This window comes from Moschus berezovskii, chromosome 7 (genome assembly GCF_049115385.1).
Source record: "Moschus berezovskii isolate FMDL1 chromosome 7, NW_MosBer_1.0, whole genome shotgun sequence".
NCBI lineage: Eukaryota > Metazoa > Chordata > Mammalia > Artiodactyla > Moschidae > Moschus > Moschus berezovskii.
In genome coordinates, this window is record NC_142466.1 from 88,549,744 (window position 1) to 88,565,093 (window position 15,350).

The window sequence follows — 15,350 nt, forward strand, 5'->3', positions numbered from 1 at the left end:
AGGTCAGGTTGGATATCAGGCAGTCTCTTTAAATTGACCTCCTGTTGCTTTTTTCTTATCATACGCCTTCATGTCCTCAATTCATCTCAAACAGGGAAAGATAGTAAGCCATATAACTGCATTTTTCTACTCAAAAGATATTATTAGTATTATATGATTGTTGTTCAACAAAATCTGGATATACCCTTTCATTCACTTTTTCAACAATAATCTATTGTTGATCCCCCACAACGCACTAGGTATTGTGCCAGATGTTGGGATACAGAGAAGAATAGAAATTGCTCTCTCCCCTCAAGAAGCAATCATATTGGAATGGAGCAGGACCCTATAGGGCTTTCTTAGGAGAGATCCTCTCCCCCACCCCTACGTCCTCTGCCTGCCTTTTGTCTGTAGAAAAACACTTTGGCCAAAGAATAAATTTAATCATAGAAGTGAGAAAATGCAAAAACAAAGGAAAACAATCAAGGAAGACCAAATAATACTTTAGTCATTAAACAAAGTCAAGAACCTTCCATTCTTTCTTCTGAGCCATATCCCTTGAGCTGTTTTGCAGATACTGAATCCCCCCCACCAGGTAGAAGAAGTTAACTACATGAAAACCAGACTAACCATTAAGCTTACACAATTATTTTTAAGAACTAGCTTCAAGGAGATGGGAACAAACTGACCCTGGAATTGAAGATTAGCTGTACTTACAACAATCAATATGACACTGATCAGACCACTACATGACCAGTTTCAAGGTGACTGTCAGAGCCAACTGTGCTGTTCTGCATACAGCTACTTCCTTCTGACTATAACCCCCTGAAACTCCCCTCTAAAAACTTTTGCCCCTAGATCAGCAGCAGGGAGTTTGTTCTTTGGGACATGAGTCCACCTTCTCCCCAACATTACTGGTTTCCTCAATAAAGCTATCTTTCCTTTTACCCAACACTTCTCTCTCAGTGGGCTTCCCTTGTGGCTCAGCTGGGGAAGAATCTGCCTGCAATGCAGGAGACCTGGGTTCTATCCCTGGGCTGGGAAGATCTCCTGGAGAAGGGAAAGGCTACCCACTCCAATATTCTGGCCCAGAGAATTCAGGCCTAGTTCTCTAGCCCAGAGAACTATACAGTCCATGGGGTTGCAAAGAGTCGGACACGACTAAGCAACTTTCACTTTCACTTTTTTTCTCTCAGTATTTGATTCTTGAGCAACCTAAGTTTGGTAACAAGATTAATAAGATTCTAATGGATTCCAATGCATGAACTTAATAAGATTCCAATGGATTCCAATGCATGAATCACTGATAGGAACTGCTAGCAGTTTAGATTGGCAGGAAGGTTGGTTGTGAAGACTGGAAACTAGGTGAATGGAGATGAAGCAAAGGATGTAGTTAACAGAAGACAGACTTTGTAGAGCTTTGAACATGACAATTAAAAGAAGTGGAGATAAACATGAGTATATTTGAGCCTCTCCCATGTATGAGCACACAGGAGAGATGATAACAGAATGGACTGTGGTGAAGTGTGGCCAGGAGAGGACAGTTTGACATATGGCAGTGAGGAGGAATCTGTGAAATGATGATTCGTGGTTCAGGAGGGATCTAGGCTGAGTCTTAAGAATCCAGCTTGGTTGAACAAGTGGAGTTATTGATGAAGCCAGAAAGAAAAATGATTACATTAAAACCCTCAGTAGCATAGGAGCAGACCCACCCTTTTCTCAGGTTCTACTATTATGGCATGTTTATCTTCTTCTGTCACAAGAACACAGGTAGCAAAAGATGACTTTAACACATTAACAACCAGGTCATTGGAGAGGACATCCAGCTTCTTCACTTGATCTCCCGTCACATTGGTAGTGCCAGCAATTCCATAGCTAGAGGGGAAAAAAAGCCACAAAAATATAAGCCATGAACACCGGAATGTTAGTGCAACTATAAAGTCACTAAAAGAGAGCATTTGGTAAGATTTAGAAGAAATGAAAGGAGACACATGGTTTGGGAGAATGAGAAGGATGGCTATCTATCTGGAGTGGCTTCTGGAAGGAAGGCAATATTGTCGCTCACCTGTCCAGTGCCGAGCATGACAACCAGCACAGCGTTGTGGCAAAATTTATGTTTCTCAGCCTTTTCCTCATTATGGCCCCAAATTCCCCCTAACATACTCCCCCATGAAAATTTAATATTACAGATAGAGTGTATCTGTTTATGCACTATATGTCCATATGTTTCATACCTAAAATGACTGTTTTTTCACCACCACCAAAGCCCATTTTTACCCCTGAATGCCTGAGTTAATATACAATGAGTTAGGTGAGAGACAAAGCAAGCAAAGAAACCTTCTGTGTGGGAGGGAGCTTGAGATGGGAGCTAAGCCAAGGGATCTATGGTTTTATAGCTGACAAGATCCTAAAAGAAAATAAATATTGACAGATTCTACCACCTCGTTTTATAGAGGAAGCTCACTCTAAGACACCTTCTCTAAACTGGAGCAGCAGAGCAGAGGTGAGAAGCTCACTTTGACTTCCAGGCCAGGCCCCTCCTGGTGGACCCTCACAACCTCCAACAGGAGTCCTAGGGGCTGGAGGGAGTGGGAAGTCCGAGTCCTTACTTTATTTGCAAGGTACCTGCACATCAGTAATTGTGGAATTCCCAGAAACCAAATAGTTGGTCCAAAGTAGAGCCTCGTTAGAATGAGGGAAGAAAAGGGTTGTCATAGCCTGGGGTTGAATAGGAACACTAAAAGGAGGGGAAATGTTTTTGAGGAAGGATGCACAGAACATGAGAAGAGGCTGGATGTGGAGAGGGAAAGAGTAAGAGCATTGAAGATAACGCCAAACAGCTGAGAGCGGGTGTTAAGGGGCACCTTGGCTGAGATTGCTGGGAACACTTATCTGGGGACTGACTGTCATGGTATTCACTGCTTCAACTCCTGAAGATGCATTTTCTCTACACACAACTTGGATGTCTCTGTCTGGCCAAAACTGAGCCAGCAGCCAAATGGCTCATCTGGCCTGACTCTCTCCAGGAAGTAACTCCAGTTATCACCGAGCCCATTTTCCAGTGTCGTCTCTTTCAGTATCATACTCCCGCCCACCTGGAAACATCATCTTATCCCTCCAGCCCTCCTCCGAGCCCTTTTCTTTTCTTATGTCACTCCTATTTCATGAATGAAAGACCAAGGGATTTATCAGACTTGCAGCTGAGGTTTTGCTTCTCCTTCCACACAATTTCTTTCTCACTTCAATTGTGAGGCTGATGTTGATGAAGAAGGAAGGCAGCCAAATCCTGGGCTGAACCAGGGCCTGGCTGGACCCAACCACTCATTGGCCTCCATCTCCCTCAACAGCCCTACTGGCACCAATTCGCTCTCCTTCCTAGCTTGACATTTCCACCATTAAAACATCACTAATTCAAAAGGGCAAACAACATTGATGAAAAAGAATAGGGGCTTTCTGACAGAGACCTGGCTTAGTCCTCAGCTCTACAAGCCCCTTTCTTTCCCTGAGCTCTCCTTTTCACTCAGGAACATGGAGGGCAATGATGCCTCATAGGGCTCTTGGAGGATTACACACTTCACATATACACAAAGGGTTTAGCACAGCCCTTGACTCTCAATGTTAAATCCCTTGTTTGCCCACTAAAGGGAGCACTCATTAAGAATCTGCAGTACTCTGGGAGGGTTCTCAAGATCCCCCTTGCTTCATCCATCATCGTGTTGCCATGATTGCTTAACTTTTAATTCCATGAGGATGAGGACAGAGGGGTATGTTTTCCCCCACTGTGTCCCAGCTTCCATCACATAGTAGGCCCTCAAGCAATACTTGCTAAAAAGTATCCACTGAAGAGAACAGAAACTGGAGCCTGAAGAAATGAGTATAAGAATCACTAGACTTCAAGGTCACTCCACATCCTGGAGTGTGGAGGAAGCCTCTGGCACAGTCCCCAGAGAGACTGGCCAATGGGGACAGCTCCAGGGAGGCCTGGGGGGCTGGGACAGGTAGATGAGCCACCGAGGCAAGTGTGGGCAATACCTGCTTTCCACATTCTACCTGCTCAGGCACCTGGCCCAGTGAGATGAGTGAAGAGCAGTTAGGCCACAGCCCTCTCACTCAAAATCTTCCCAGAGGCCTGTGTGAGTGATTATTTATTCTGCAAATATTTTTTGTCCCCACTGTACTGAGTGCTGGGGTTACAGTGCCAAACAAGATGCCATTCAGTATCTAACCCTCATGGAGTTTAGTGAGTGAGGAAAATAAGAAATCAATACGTACTTCTGAATGAATAAGATAATGTCAGAAAGTGACAGGTGCTCTCATTTTAATAAAAGGAAACAAGGTGCTGGGGGACGGCCGGGCAAGGGTCAAGATGGTCAAGGAAGATATCACTGCAAGGGAGCAGTTCCAGCTGAAGGATACTGTGGGTGTTTTCCAAACAAAAATTAAACTATGACAAAGCCCTAAGAGAGTCCAAATAAGCCAGCCAGTAATGATTCCAAAGAACAGCTCTGGGTTAGTAATTTATCCAAAGGAACAAGGACTTTGTTTTTCACATATTTCCAAATGGGAGGGGTTGCTCTGTGCACATTTATACAAGTAACATTTTAAACCTCAAGGTCTTTCCCATGCTGTGGGCTACGAGAGGCTGTAGTCAGCCTCAGGGCAACTGGCTCATCCAGCCAGGACCACCAGCCAGGTTCCACACTGCAGTTCTAGGGTTATAAGGTGACTCCTGCCCTGGGGTCACACCACCTCTCATGCGGAGTCAGGCGGGGCCATATAACAGCTGCAGGATGAACACTGTGGGGGACACTCACCACACCAGAACCCAAATGGCCATCTTCATGGCCACACCATGCAGACCTCTGTGATGGCCCTGCTCCCTGCCTGGACAGGTGGTCACCTCTCCATCCTCCTCTCTACTCCTGTGGAGGCTCCCTCCTCTATTCTAACTAGAAAGATCCTTACCCATCTTTCCTCCAGTTGCCTGTGAAGAATAAAAAAAAAAAAGAAAGAAAGAAAAGAGATTATTCTGGGCCCCTTAAAGTCAAGATTCAGGCACTTTCTAGGACATCTTGTGGGAGGGTTTCCCTTAGTGAGACGTTGTGTTAGGAAGGTCTTCAAGAAGGATCAGGAAAGTGACTCTAAGGTAAAACAGGCTTCAGAATGAAGAATTCCTGCCATCTCAGTAGTGACGATATCTGAGTCAGTACCCCCATCACCTTGGTTTCTGTATGGTGCACCTTAGCGTGTGAAGTCGGCTTTGTCTCATACGGCCCTGCTTCATCCTGCCCAGGAATGACGAGCCAGGACTAAGCAAATGCTCAGTCAGGCTTCCCCCAAGATGCCTCATGATGGTTCCCCAGAAGGGAAGCAAGACCTGGACAGTACATATTCTATGGATCCATGAAAAGTCGGAAGCAGGAAAGGCTTCTGCAACTTTTTTTTTCTTTTTTTCCTTTTTGGCCACACCTCCCTGGCATGTGGGATCTTAGTTCCTCGACAGGGATGAAGCCCAAACTCCTTGCATTAGAAGTGTAGAGTCTTCCCTGGACCACCAGGGAAGTCTCAAGGCTTCTGCAACTTTGACAGAAGAAAAAGGCCCTAAGAAAATCCTCAAGGAACTAATTAGCTGAAGAACAGAGTTTATTTTCTTCAAAAGTTTTCAGAAAATCCTTTAGAAACAATGCTGCTGCTGTTTAGTTGCTAAGTCGTGTCTTTGTGACCCCATGGACTATAGCCCACTAGGCTCCTCTATCCATGGGGATTCTCCAGGCAAGAATACTGGAGTGGGTTGCCATTTCCTTCTCCAGGGGGCTCTTCCCTATCTAGGAATCAAACCTGGGTCTCCTGCTTGGCAGGTGGATTCTTTACCACTGAGCCACCTGGCAAGCTCCTTAAAAGCAATACTCTTCTGCATTTTGATCAGACATCATTCCATCAAAGGTCCCAAAGGACAGAGCCTTCACTGTATAACCTGATGGCCACAGGCAGCAGCAGCAGAGAAAGGCAACAGCATCATGGGCTTTCCTCCATGAGCTGGGACTCTAGACCGTGAGGGTTCAAATCCCAGCTCTGCCACATGCTGAACAATCTCTTAGCATCTCTGATCTTTGGTAAAATCGGACTTTAGTGTATCTACGGCACAGTATGTAGAGAAGGAGTGTAAATGGGTTGACATCAGTAAAGGACTTAAAACAGAGACTGGCACCAAGGAAGTCAGCAGGAAACAGAATCCCACCCCTAACACCCCTCAGCAGGAATATAACCCTGCTGAGAAGCACCAGAGGGACCTGGGCTCAAATTCTGCCTTTTCCTCTTGCTGATTACATGATTTCCATCAAGTTGTCTCAGCTCCCTGATTGTTCATTTCTAGGCTTTGTAAGGACGGGGACTAATCCACATGATGCACCTGGTTCATCAAGGCCAATGGCAGCCATCACCATTCTTAACGGAACCCTACATGTAGTACTGTGTGTGCCTGTTCCACAGGAATCCACTAAGTACCCGCTGGCTGATGAGGGGGAGGGGAAACTACTTCTGAACCAGTTTTTCAGGCAGCTCCTGGGAAGACAGCCAATGCAGAACAGTGTCACAGATAACGAAGCAAAAGAAAGTGCTCAAAGTTCACATTTGACTAACCGGGAATATTATTTCATTTCAGAGGCTTATGACATGTCACCTCAATTTTATTCATATTAGTTGGCCCTGCAGCCCAAGTTGTTCAGGGTGGCACAGCATTCTGTCAAGGTTTATGTCCCTGTGACTGTTCATTTTTAAATCCCTGGAGACACAAAAGTTCTCCGAGCTTGGGAAGAAAAACTCTCTGGATTTTGGGAAGAAAAATCAACTTGAGAAGCTGCTGTTTGTAATCTCTTTCTCTCTCTCTCTCTTTCTATTTTTTTTGGCTACACCATGCAACAAGTAATATCTCTTCCTTTATGCTTACTATATAAACCTCACTGAAAATGTGAAACAGCTATAAGTCACTTTAATTCACATGGTGGGATAGATAGGATAGAAGGATAGAAGATAGGTTAGAAGGATGGGTTCATTTAGGAGGATAGGTTCTTTAGAAGGATAGGTTCATTTGACCAGTGTTTTTAAATCCTTAGAAATTTGGACTAAATATTAGCATGTTTTTCTCTTTTCAAATTTGCATACAGTTTCTAGAGCTGTTTTACAGCCATAAAGTCTATGATTACTGATGGTCTGGGAAAGCCTCCTTTAACATTCCTGAAGCACCTCCCTAGATACAAGGACCAGATTCAGGGCTACACTTAGAGAACTTTCGATGACTTCCTTGATTTGCCGACTAACTAGACCTTTTCCTTCTGAGGTCAGCATGACTATGTAAAGTTCTTGAGTTAGCATGCACCAGAGCCAAGGGGGAAGAGCTCATCTTCACAAGAAAAAGGGAGGCAGATTATTATTTAATCCTTATTGCTAAAGCTGAAGGTAACCAGACTTGTTGATTGATTCTGAAGTAAATAACCAACCATTCATCCAACCCAGAACGTCCAAAGGTCAGATCAGAAATACAGTCCGCACTGGGCATCCTGGGGTTTGCATCCACGAATTTCCACCTGTTTTTAATTGAACCCAAGATTACTCAGGGCAGACTGTACTCAGACATTTTATCTAAGGGACTTGAGCATCTGTGGATTTTGGTACCTGTGCGGTGTCATGGAACCAATCCCCCGTGGACACCTAGGGACAGCTATACTTTGAAGAAGAGGTGCCAACCAGAGCAGCTTCAAAGGCTGCAAACCCCCATGTTGGCATAAGTTCATGCCAGCCCAAAATGTGCTCAGAGGATGGTATCAAATCCTCACAGAAATTAAACAGCAGAGCCACCAATCTGGGCCTAGCTCCATCTCTCTCCAAAATATGCTCTTAAAGCCAGATGGTCAACACCGAAATCAGATTGATTATATTCTTTGCAGCCAAAGATGGAGAAGCTCTATACAGTCAGCAAAAACAAGACTGGGAGCTGACTGTGGCTCAGATCATGAACTCCTTATTGCCAAATTCAGACTAATTAGAAGAAAGTGGAGAAAACCACTAGACCATTCAGATATGACCTAAATCAAATCCCTTATGATTATACAGTGGAAGTGAGAAATAGATTTAAGGGACTAGCTCTGATAGAATGCCTGATGAACTATGGATGGAGGTATGTGACATTGTTCAGGAGACAGGAATCAAGACCATCCCCAAGAAAAAGAAACGCAAAAAAGCAAAATGGCTGTCTAAGGAAGCCTTACAAATAGCTGTGAAAATATGGGAAGCAAAAACCAAAGGAGAAAAGGAAAGATATACCCATTTGAATGCAGAGTTCCAAAGAATAGCAAGGAGAGATAAGAAAGCCTTCCTCAGCGATCAATGCAAAGAAATAGAGGAAAACAATAAAATGGGAAAGACTAGAGATCTCTTCAAGAAAATTAGAGATACCAAGGGAACATTTCATGCAAAATGGGCTCAATAAAGGACAGAAATGGTAGGGACCCAACAGAAGCAGAAGATATTAAGAAGAAGTGTCAAGAATACACAGAAGAACTGTACAAAAAAGATCTTCATGACCCAAATAATCATGATGGCGTGATCACTCACCTAGAGCCAGACATCCTGGAATGCAAAGTCAAGTGGGCCTTAGGAAGCATCACTATGAACAAAGCTAGTGGAGGTATTGGAATTCCAGTTGAGCTATTTCAAAACCTGAAAGATGATGCTGTGAAAGTGCTGCACTCAATATTCAAGCAAATTTGGAAACTCAGCAGTGGCCACAGGACTGGAAAAGGTCAGTTTTCATTCTAATCCCAAAAAAAGGCAATGCTAAAGAATGCTCAAACTACCGCACACTTGCACTCATCTCACACACTAGTAAAGTCATGCTCAAAATTCTCCAAGCCAGGCTTCAGCAATACATGAACCGTGAACTTCCAGATGTTCCAGCTGGTTTTAGAAAAGGCAGAGGAGCCAGAGATCAAATTGCCAACATTCAATGGATCATGGAAAAAGCAAAAGTGTTCCAGAAAAACATCTATTTCTGCTTCATTGACTATGCCAAAGACTTTGACTGTGTGGATCACAATAAACTGGAAAATTCTGAAAGAGATGGGAATACCAGACCACCTGACCTGCCTCTTGAGAAACCTGTATGCAGGTCAGGAAACAACAGTTAGAACTGGACATGGAACAACAGACTGGTTCCAAATAGGAAAAGGAGTACGTCAAGGTTGTATCTTGTCACCCTGCTTATTTAACTTATATGCAGAGTACATCATAAGAAACGCTGGGCTGGAAGAAGCACAAGCTGGAATCAAGATTGCTGGGAGAAATATCAATAACCTCAGATATGCAGATGACACCACCCTTATGGCAGAAAGTGAAGAAGAATTAAAGAGCCTCTTGATGAAAGTGAAAGAGGAGAGTGAAAAAGTTGGCTTGAAGCTCAACATTTAGAAAACTTAGATCATTGCATCTGGTCCCATCACTTCATGGCAGATAGATGGGGAAACGGTGGAAACAGTGGCTGACTTTATTTTTCTGGGCTCCAAAATCACTGCAGATGGTGATTGCAGCCATGAAATTAAAAGACGCTTACTCCTTGGAAGGAAAGTTATGACCAACCTAGATAGCATATTAAAAAGCAGAGACATAACTTTGCCAACAGGTCCATCTAGTCAAGGCTATGGTTTTCCCAGTGGTTATGTATGGATCTGAGAGTTGGACTATAAAGAAAGCTGAGCACCGAAGAACTGATGCTTTTGAACTGTGGTGTTGTAGAAGACTCTTGAGAGTCCCTTGGACTGCAAGGAGATCCAACCATTCCATCCTAAAGGAGACCAGTCCTGGGTGTTCATTGGAAGGACTGATGTTGAAGCTGAAACTCCAGTACTTTGGCCACCTGATTTGAAGAGCTGACTTATTGGAAAGGACCCTGATGCTGGGAAAGATTGAGGGCAGGAGGAGAAGGGGACAACAGAGGATGAAATGGTTGGATGGCATCATCGACTCGATGGACATGGGTTTGGTCAGACTCCGGGAGTTGGTGATGGACAGGGAGGCCTGGCGTGTTGCGGTTCACGGGGTTGCAAAGAGTCGGACATGTCTGAGCAACTGAACTGAACTGAAAGCCCCCCATGTTTCTGTTCTGCTAAATCCGGTCCTGGTTTTCTTCTCTGCCTTTCTCAAGGTGAATGTGTCAAATCCCAGAGGCCTAATCTTAAGCCACTTCTTCATACCCAAATTACAGACTGTCGCCACTAAATGAAGGCTGGACAACATCTTCAATAGGATGCCCCTCTCACACCTCAAGTTCAGCATCTCCATAATGTTGGAATCATCTTCCTAGCCTTCTCTAGCCTCTAAAACTCAGCCCCCTTTGGAATGCTGGTTTTATTTTTGCTGTTTTGTTTTTCAACATCACAGCCCTGATCTCGGTTGCTAGGATCTGCTCTTTGAGAACCTCCCTCGCTGTCCTCCCGCAGTCCCCACCCAGACTTCTCCCAGGTCCCCCCATCTCCTCTACTCCTGTAGTTCTGAATCCTGCTGGTTTTCCACGCCTTAATTTTCCCTCTTCTAAGTCTGTACTTCCAGTCATAGCTGCCCCAGATGAATCTCTAGTCGTGCCACTGCCCCACTCAAAAACCTGTACCTCTCCCCTTTGGTCACCCCCTCAAAAATAAAGTATTCACCCTTGCTACATAATGTTCCCCAATGCACCCACAATTTCATATCCACAAATGCTCCATCACTACATTACATGAAGGGTTCCAGGTCAGTCAAACCAAATAAGCACCTTTTCTAGAAATATCTTCCTATCTTGTACCTCTCCCTCACAAGGCAGCCCAGCCAGCAGGCCTTATGACCAGCTTTGCCTGCCCACTACAAATACCCATCTTGATGGGCCACCATCTTTCACATCCTCATGTTTTTGCCAACTATACAAAAGTATATTTCAGAATCTCTATTGCTGGGACTTTCCTGGTGATTCAGGGATTAAGACTCCATGTTCCCAATGCAAAGCGCCCAGGTTTGAACCTGGTCAGGGAACTAGATCCCTCATTCTGAAAGGAAGACCCCCCGCAGGTAGGAACCAAGATCCTGAGTGCTACAGCTAAGCCTGGAATCATCTTCCTACCTTTCTCCAGCCTCTAAAACTCAGCTTATGTGGCCAAATAAATCTCTTTTGAAAAGATTCTCTATTGTATTCTAACTCTATACATGTAATATTTTCCCTAAAGCATAAGTTCTGTATCTTTCTCATCTCTCAGTAACTTCTAGAATTTAAAAGACAGAGAGAGAGCTCCAGGCTCTATGTTTAAACTCCTGATCTATCCCTGATGAGGAGTCAGGGCTGACCTCCATAAACTGGTCCCACAAGACTCCTGAAAGTCTGCAATCATCTTGTCCCTCTGGCTAGATGCCCTACTAGGGCAAGTCGGCAGCACTAACAAGTTATTTGCAGGTACGCTAGCCTTTTCATCTAGAATATCAAAACTGATAATAAGCATAATTTGAAGCCCAACTTGAGATCTTGTCTTATTGCCCCCTCCCCAACTACATATGATACAGAGACCATCAAACTTACTTTCCCACAGGAGTACTGAATGTTCAGGTTCTACTCTTTCTCTGTCAACCATCCACATGACCATGTGAAATGCCCATTTCATGGGTACAATGCTCTTGGAAATAGTGAAAGACCAGTGACATGCCCAGATATATGGGAAATGTCAAATAGCTCATGATATGGCTGTACAGTGGAACACTGTGTGTGCTAAGTCACTTCTGTTGTGTCCAGCTCTTTTCAAACTTATGAACTACAGCCTGCTGGGCTCCTCTGTCCATGGGATCCTTCAGGCAAAAATACTGAAGTGGGTTGCCATGCCCTCCTCCAGGGGATCTTCCTGACCCAGGGATCGAACCTGGTTCCCTAATGTCTCCTGCATTGACAGGCACGTTCTTTACCACTAGTGCCACCTGGGAAGCCCTAGTGAACACTATGCATCAGTTAAAAAGGAGGAGGTGAATTTACATGTCCTGACACTGGAGGATGCTCATTATATAGAGTTGAATAATGAAAGCAAACTGCAGAAAGGCATGTCAAGTGTGATCCCCTTTTGTTCGCTGTTTACAAACTGTCACATGGAAATGCTTATCCGTGTATAAATTTATATGATATAGAGAAATATCTAGTAAAAAAAGAAACCCAGTTAAATTATGAATAGTGGATACCCCGGGGAATGGATAAAGGTGGGTCTCACTTTTCCCTTTATGTTCTTCTGAGTGGTTTGAACTTTTGTTGAGTGACATATAAAGGGTTTCCTTGGTGACTCAAATGGAAAGGATCTGCCTGCAATGCAAGAGATCCAAGCTTAATATCTGGATCAGGAAGATCCCCTGGAGGAAAGCACAGCAACCCACTCCAGTATTCTTGCCTCGAGAATTCCATGGACAGTACAGTCCATGGGGTTGCAGAGAGTTGGACACAACTGAATGACTAACACACACACACGCACAACATATAAAGGAATTTTAAATTATAGCAAAAACTATTTTTTAACCTAGTGCTTACAGGTGTCTAGTTTAAAAAATATACACAATTCATACAGCCAAAATTGGCACCTTTTGTCCAGGTTCTACTATGGCCCCACTATCTGAGGTTACTTATAAGGTGGGAAAAAAAGAAGTGAAATCACTCAGCCGTGTCCGACTCTTTGCTACCCCATGGACTGTAGCCTGCCAGGCTCCTCCGTCCATGGAATTTTCCAGGCAAGAGTACTGGAGTGGGTCGCCATTTCCTTCTCCAGAGGATCTTCCTGACCCAGGGATCAAACCTGGGTCTCCCTCATTGCAGGCAGACGCTATAACATCTGCGCCACCAGGGAAGCCCTAAGGTGGGAAAGATGCACCTCAAAGCAGATCTCGTGTTTCTGAATCTCTTTGGGGTTGTGAAAGGTGCTGACACATTTTTAAATAATACAAAAATGACAAGCACTCTTTTTAAAAACAGTAGGAAATCCTACGGATAGAGGAGCCTGGTGGGCTACAGTGCATGGGGTCGCAAAGAATCAGACATGACTGAGTTACTTTCACTTTCCTTCACTTTTTAAATAAGCCACCTGGTTTTCAAAGTCAGGTAAAGCTGTGAGGACACTTATTGTACGTTACATTTAAAGTAAGAATTTAATTGAATGTGTTTCCTAAAGCAAAGTCTCCTTAGACATGTATTAAGAAGGTCCATAGGTGAAATAGTAATGGAGTCACCACCTTCCTAACATACTTCCCATCCCTCTCCCATCAGGGCCCAACTTTGCTTGACATTTGCAAATAAATAATGATAAATTCTTAAGAGTCAACTTGGATAGATTGGGAGTTTGGGACTGACACGTACACACTGTTACCAATAAGGACCTACTGTATAGCACAGGGGACTCTGACAATACTCTGTAATAACCTAAATGGGAAAAGTTTTTGAAAAAGATACATGTATATGTATAATTGAATCACTTTACTGTACAACTGAAACTAGCAGAACATTGTTAACCAACTATACTCCAATATAAGATAAAAAAAAAAAATTTTTTTAAGTTAGCTCTACCAAGCCATATTGTAAAACCAAAGGTGGTGAATTGACAAGATAAGGAATCCAGGGTTCAAGGGCCGGACTTTTTCAGCAGCTATGAGCACAGTGTACAATGCTTATGAAGTGCTCCTAAGTATGAGAAATACTAGGAAGGAGTATGAGCAATCTGAAAATCCAAGTATCCTTCAGCTGAAGTGAGGACCAGTCTAAACATAAAATACTTGTGCACACCAGAATAAACCAAAGGGTATTTTGTCTTAGTATCGTAAAAACCTCACAAGAAGGTACCCTTTGAATCCCAGTGTCCTGTCATTCCTTTACTACGCACAATGTGATCTGCAGACCAGCAGTCCTACCACCACAGAACTTAGAAATCCAGCATCTCAAGCCCCACCCCAGACCTTCTGCAGCCCCAGGTACACCAGCACTGGAGCCCTGAAGGCGCTGAATACTGCAGGCTTCCTCCCAGCCTCCTCCCAGCCAGCCCGGTTTACCCGCTGCTTCTTAACAAGACTTGTTCAGGGTCAAGGAGATACTCAATTAGAAACCTGACTTGAGACTCCAATTTCAAAAGGAATGAAAGCAAAAGGATAGAAAAACGGAAAGGGAGGCATGGGGACCAGCACTTTCCCATCTGAGGCTAGGGTGGGTGTGGTGGGCAGGCCAGGGGCTCATGGGGCCAGTTAGTTTCACCAGGAGGAGGCCGAGAGAGGTGCCAAGGCTGCTCAGCCCAGGGGCTCCGGTTGCAGGGTGGAGGCAGGTATGGACTGTGAGACAGGCCCCCCAGGTGGGCACCCACAAGCTTAGGGGAGGGGGGAACTAGGGCTTGAGTGTGGTTTGAGCTGCAGAGGAGCTACCAGAGATAGTGTAGCTATACTGAGTAGTGGGTATCTATAGTGGGTATCTCAGCTATCAGAGACAGACTGACAGCAGGGGCAGAGGACCAGACATCATACTGCCTGGTGGCTCCCCAGCCAGAGAGAGAGAGGACTCGGCCAGGGTGGGGGCTGCGGGGTACAGAAGCCTGACTCACAGGTGAGCGATGCCCGCCTTGCGCACGGCCGTGGAGATGGCTTTGACCGCGGTGCAAAGCGAGTTGAGCAGCTGGGTCATCTCGCCCGTGCCGCGGGCCTTCCTGCCCTCTTCCATGACGAAGCGGGTCAGGGTGACGATGTTGGTGTCGAAGGCCGCCTGGTCCGTCATGCTGGGGCCCGGTTGCGGCTCGCTGGGCGACAGGTGCAGGCGGCGGGACGCGGTGGGACGCGGCCGCAGCACAGAGTGTCAGCGCGGCGGCTCCGGAGCCGGCCAGGTTCCAGGCCGCGGGCCGGGCAGCCTATAGGCGCGGGTCACCGCCCTCCGCCCCCGGGCACACCTCCGCGCCCCGGCCCCGCCCCTCGGACTGCGGCCCCGCCCTCTCCGACCCTCTGTGACGTCCGGGCTCCTCGTCCATCTCGGTTCCCCCAGCCGCTGGGTGTCCCCCGCCTCGTGCCCCGCCCCCACCCCACCTCCGCCTCCTGGCTGTCGCCGCGCCACGCCTCTGCCCAGCTGCCTGCAGCGTGGTAGAGCGCTGCTCTGGGCCATGGTCCTTTTCAGTCCGCACGACGACCTTGCCACGGAGGTGCAATCCTGATTGCCGCCCTACCTCGCTAAGATAGAAAACGGCAGTTGGGACGGTTGAGCGCGGTGCTCAGTGCAGCGTGACTAGCGAGTGAGAAGCCCGGGCTGCAGCCCAGCTGCTCCCGGGTTCAGGCTCTAACCGCTGTGCTTCCCACCGCCACCGTCA

At 45.7% G+C, this 15,350-nt stretch overlaps 1 protein-coding gene across 1 annotated transcript in view; it reads right to left on the reverse strand.

The window, feature by feature from the left end:
* The window catches only part of FBP1 (fructose-bisphosphatase 1), a 31,071-nt gene extending 16,156 nt beyond the window's left edge, over positions 1–14,915 (reverse strand). Inside the window, exons 1-2 of the mRNA XM_055427933.2 lie at positions 14,601–14,915; positions 1,692–1,854 (exon numbers count right to left, since the gene is read on the reverse strand). Of these exons, the coding sequence (XP_055283908.1) occupies positions 1,692–1,854; positions 14,601–14,770 (333 nt within the window). The 5' untranslated portion in view covers positions 14,771–14,915. The remainder of the gene's footprint in view (positions 1–1,691; positions 1,855–14,600) is intronic.
* Positions 14,916–15,350: the final 435 nt, after the last annotated feature.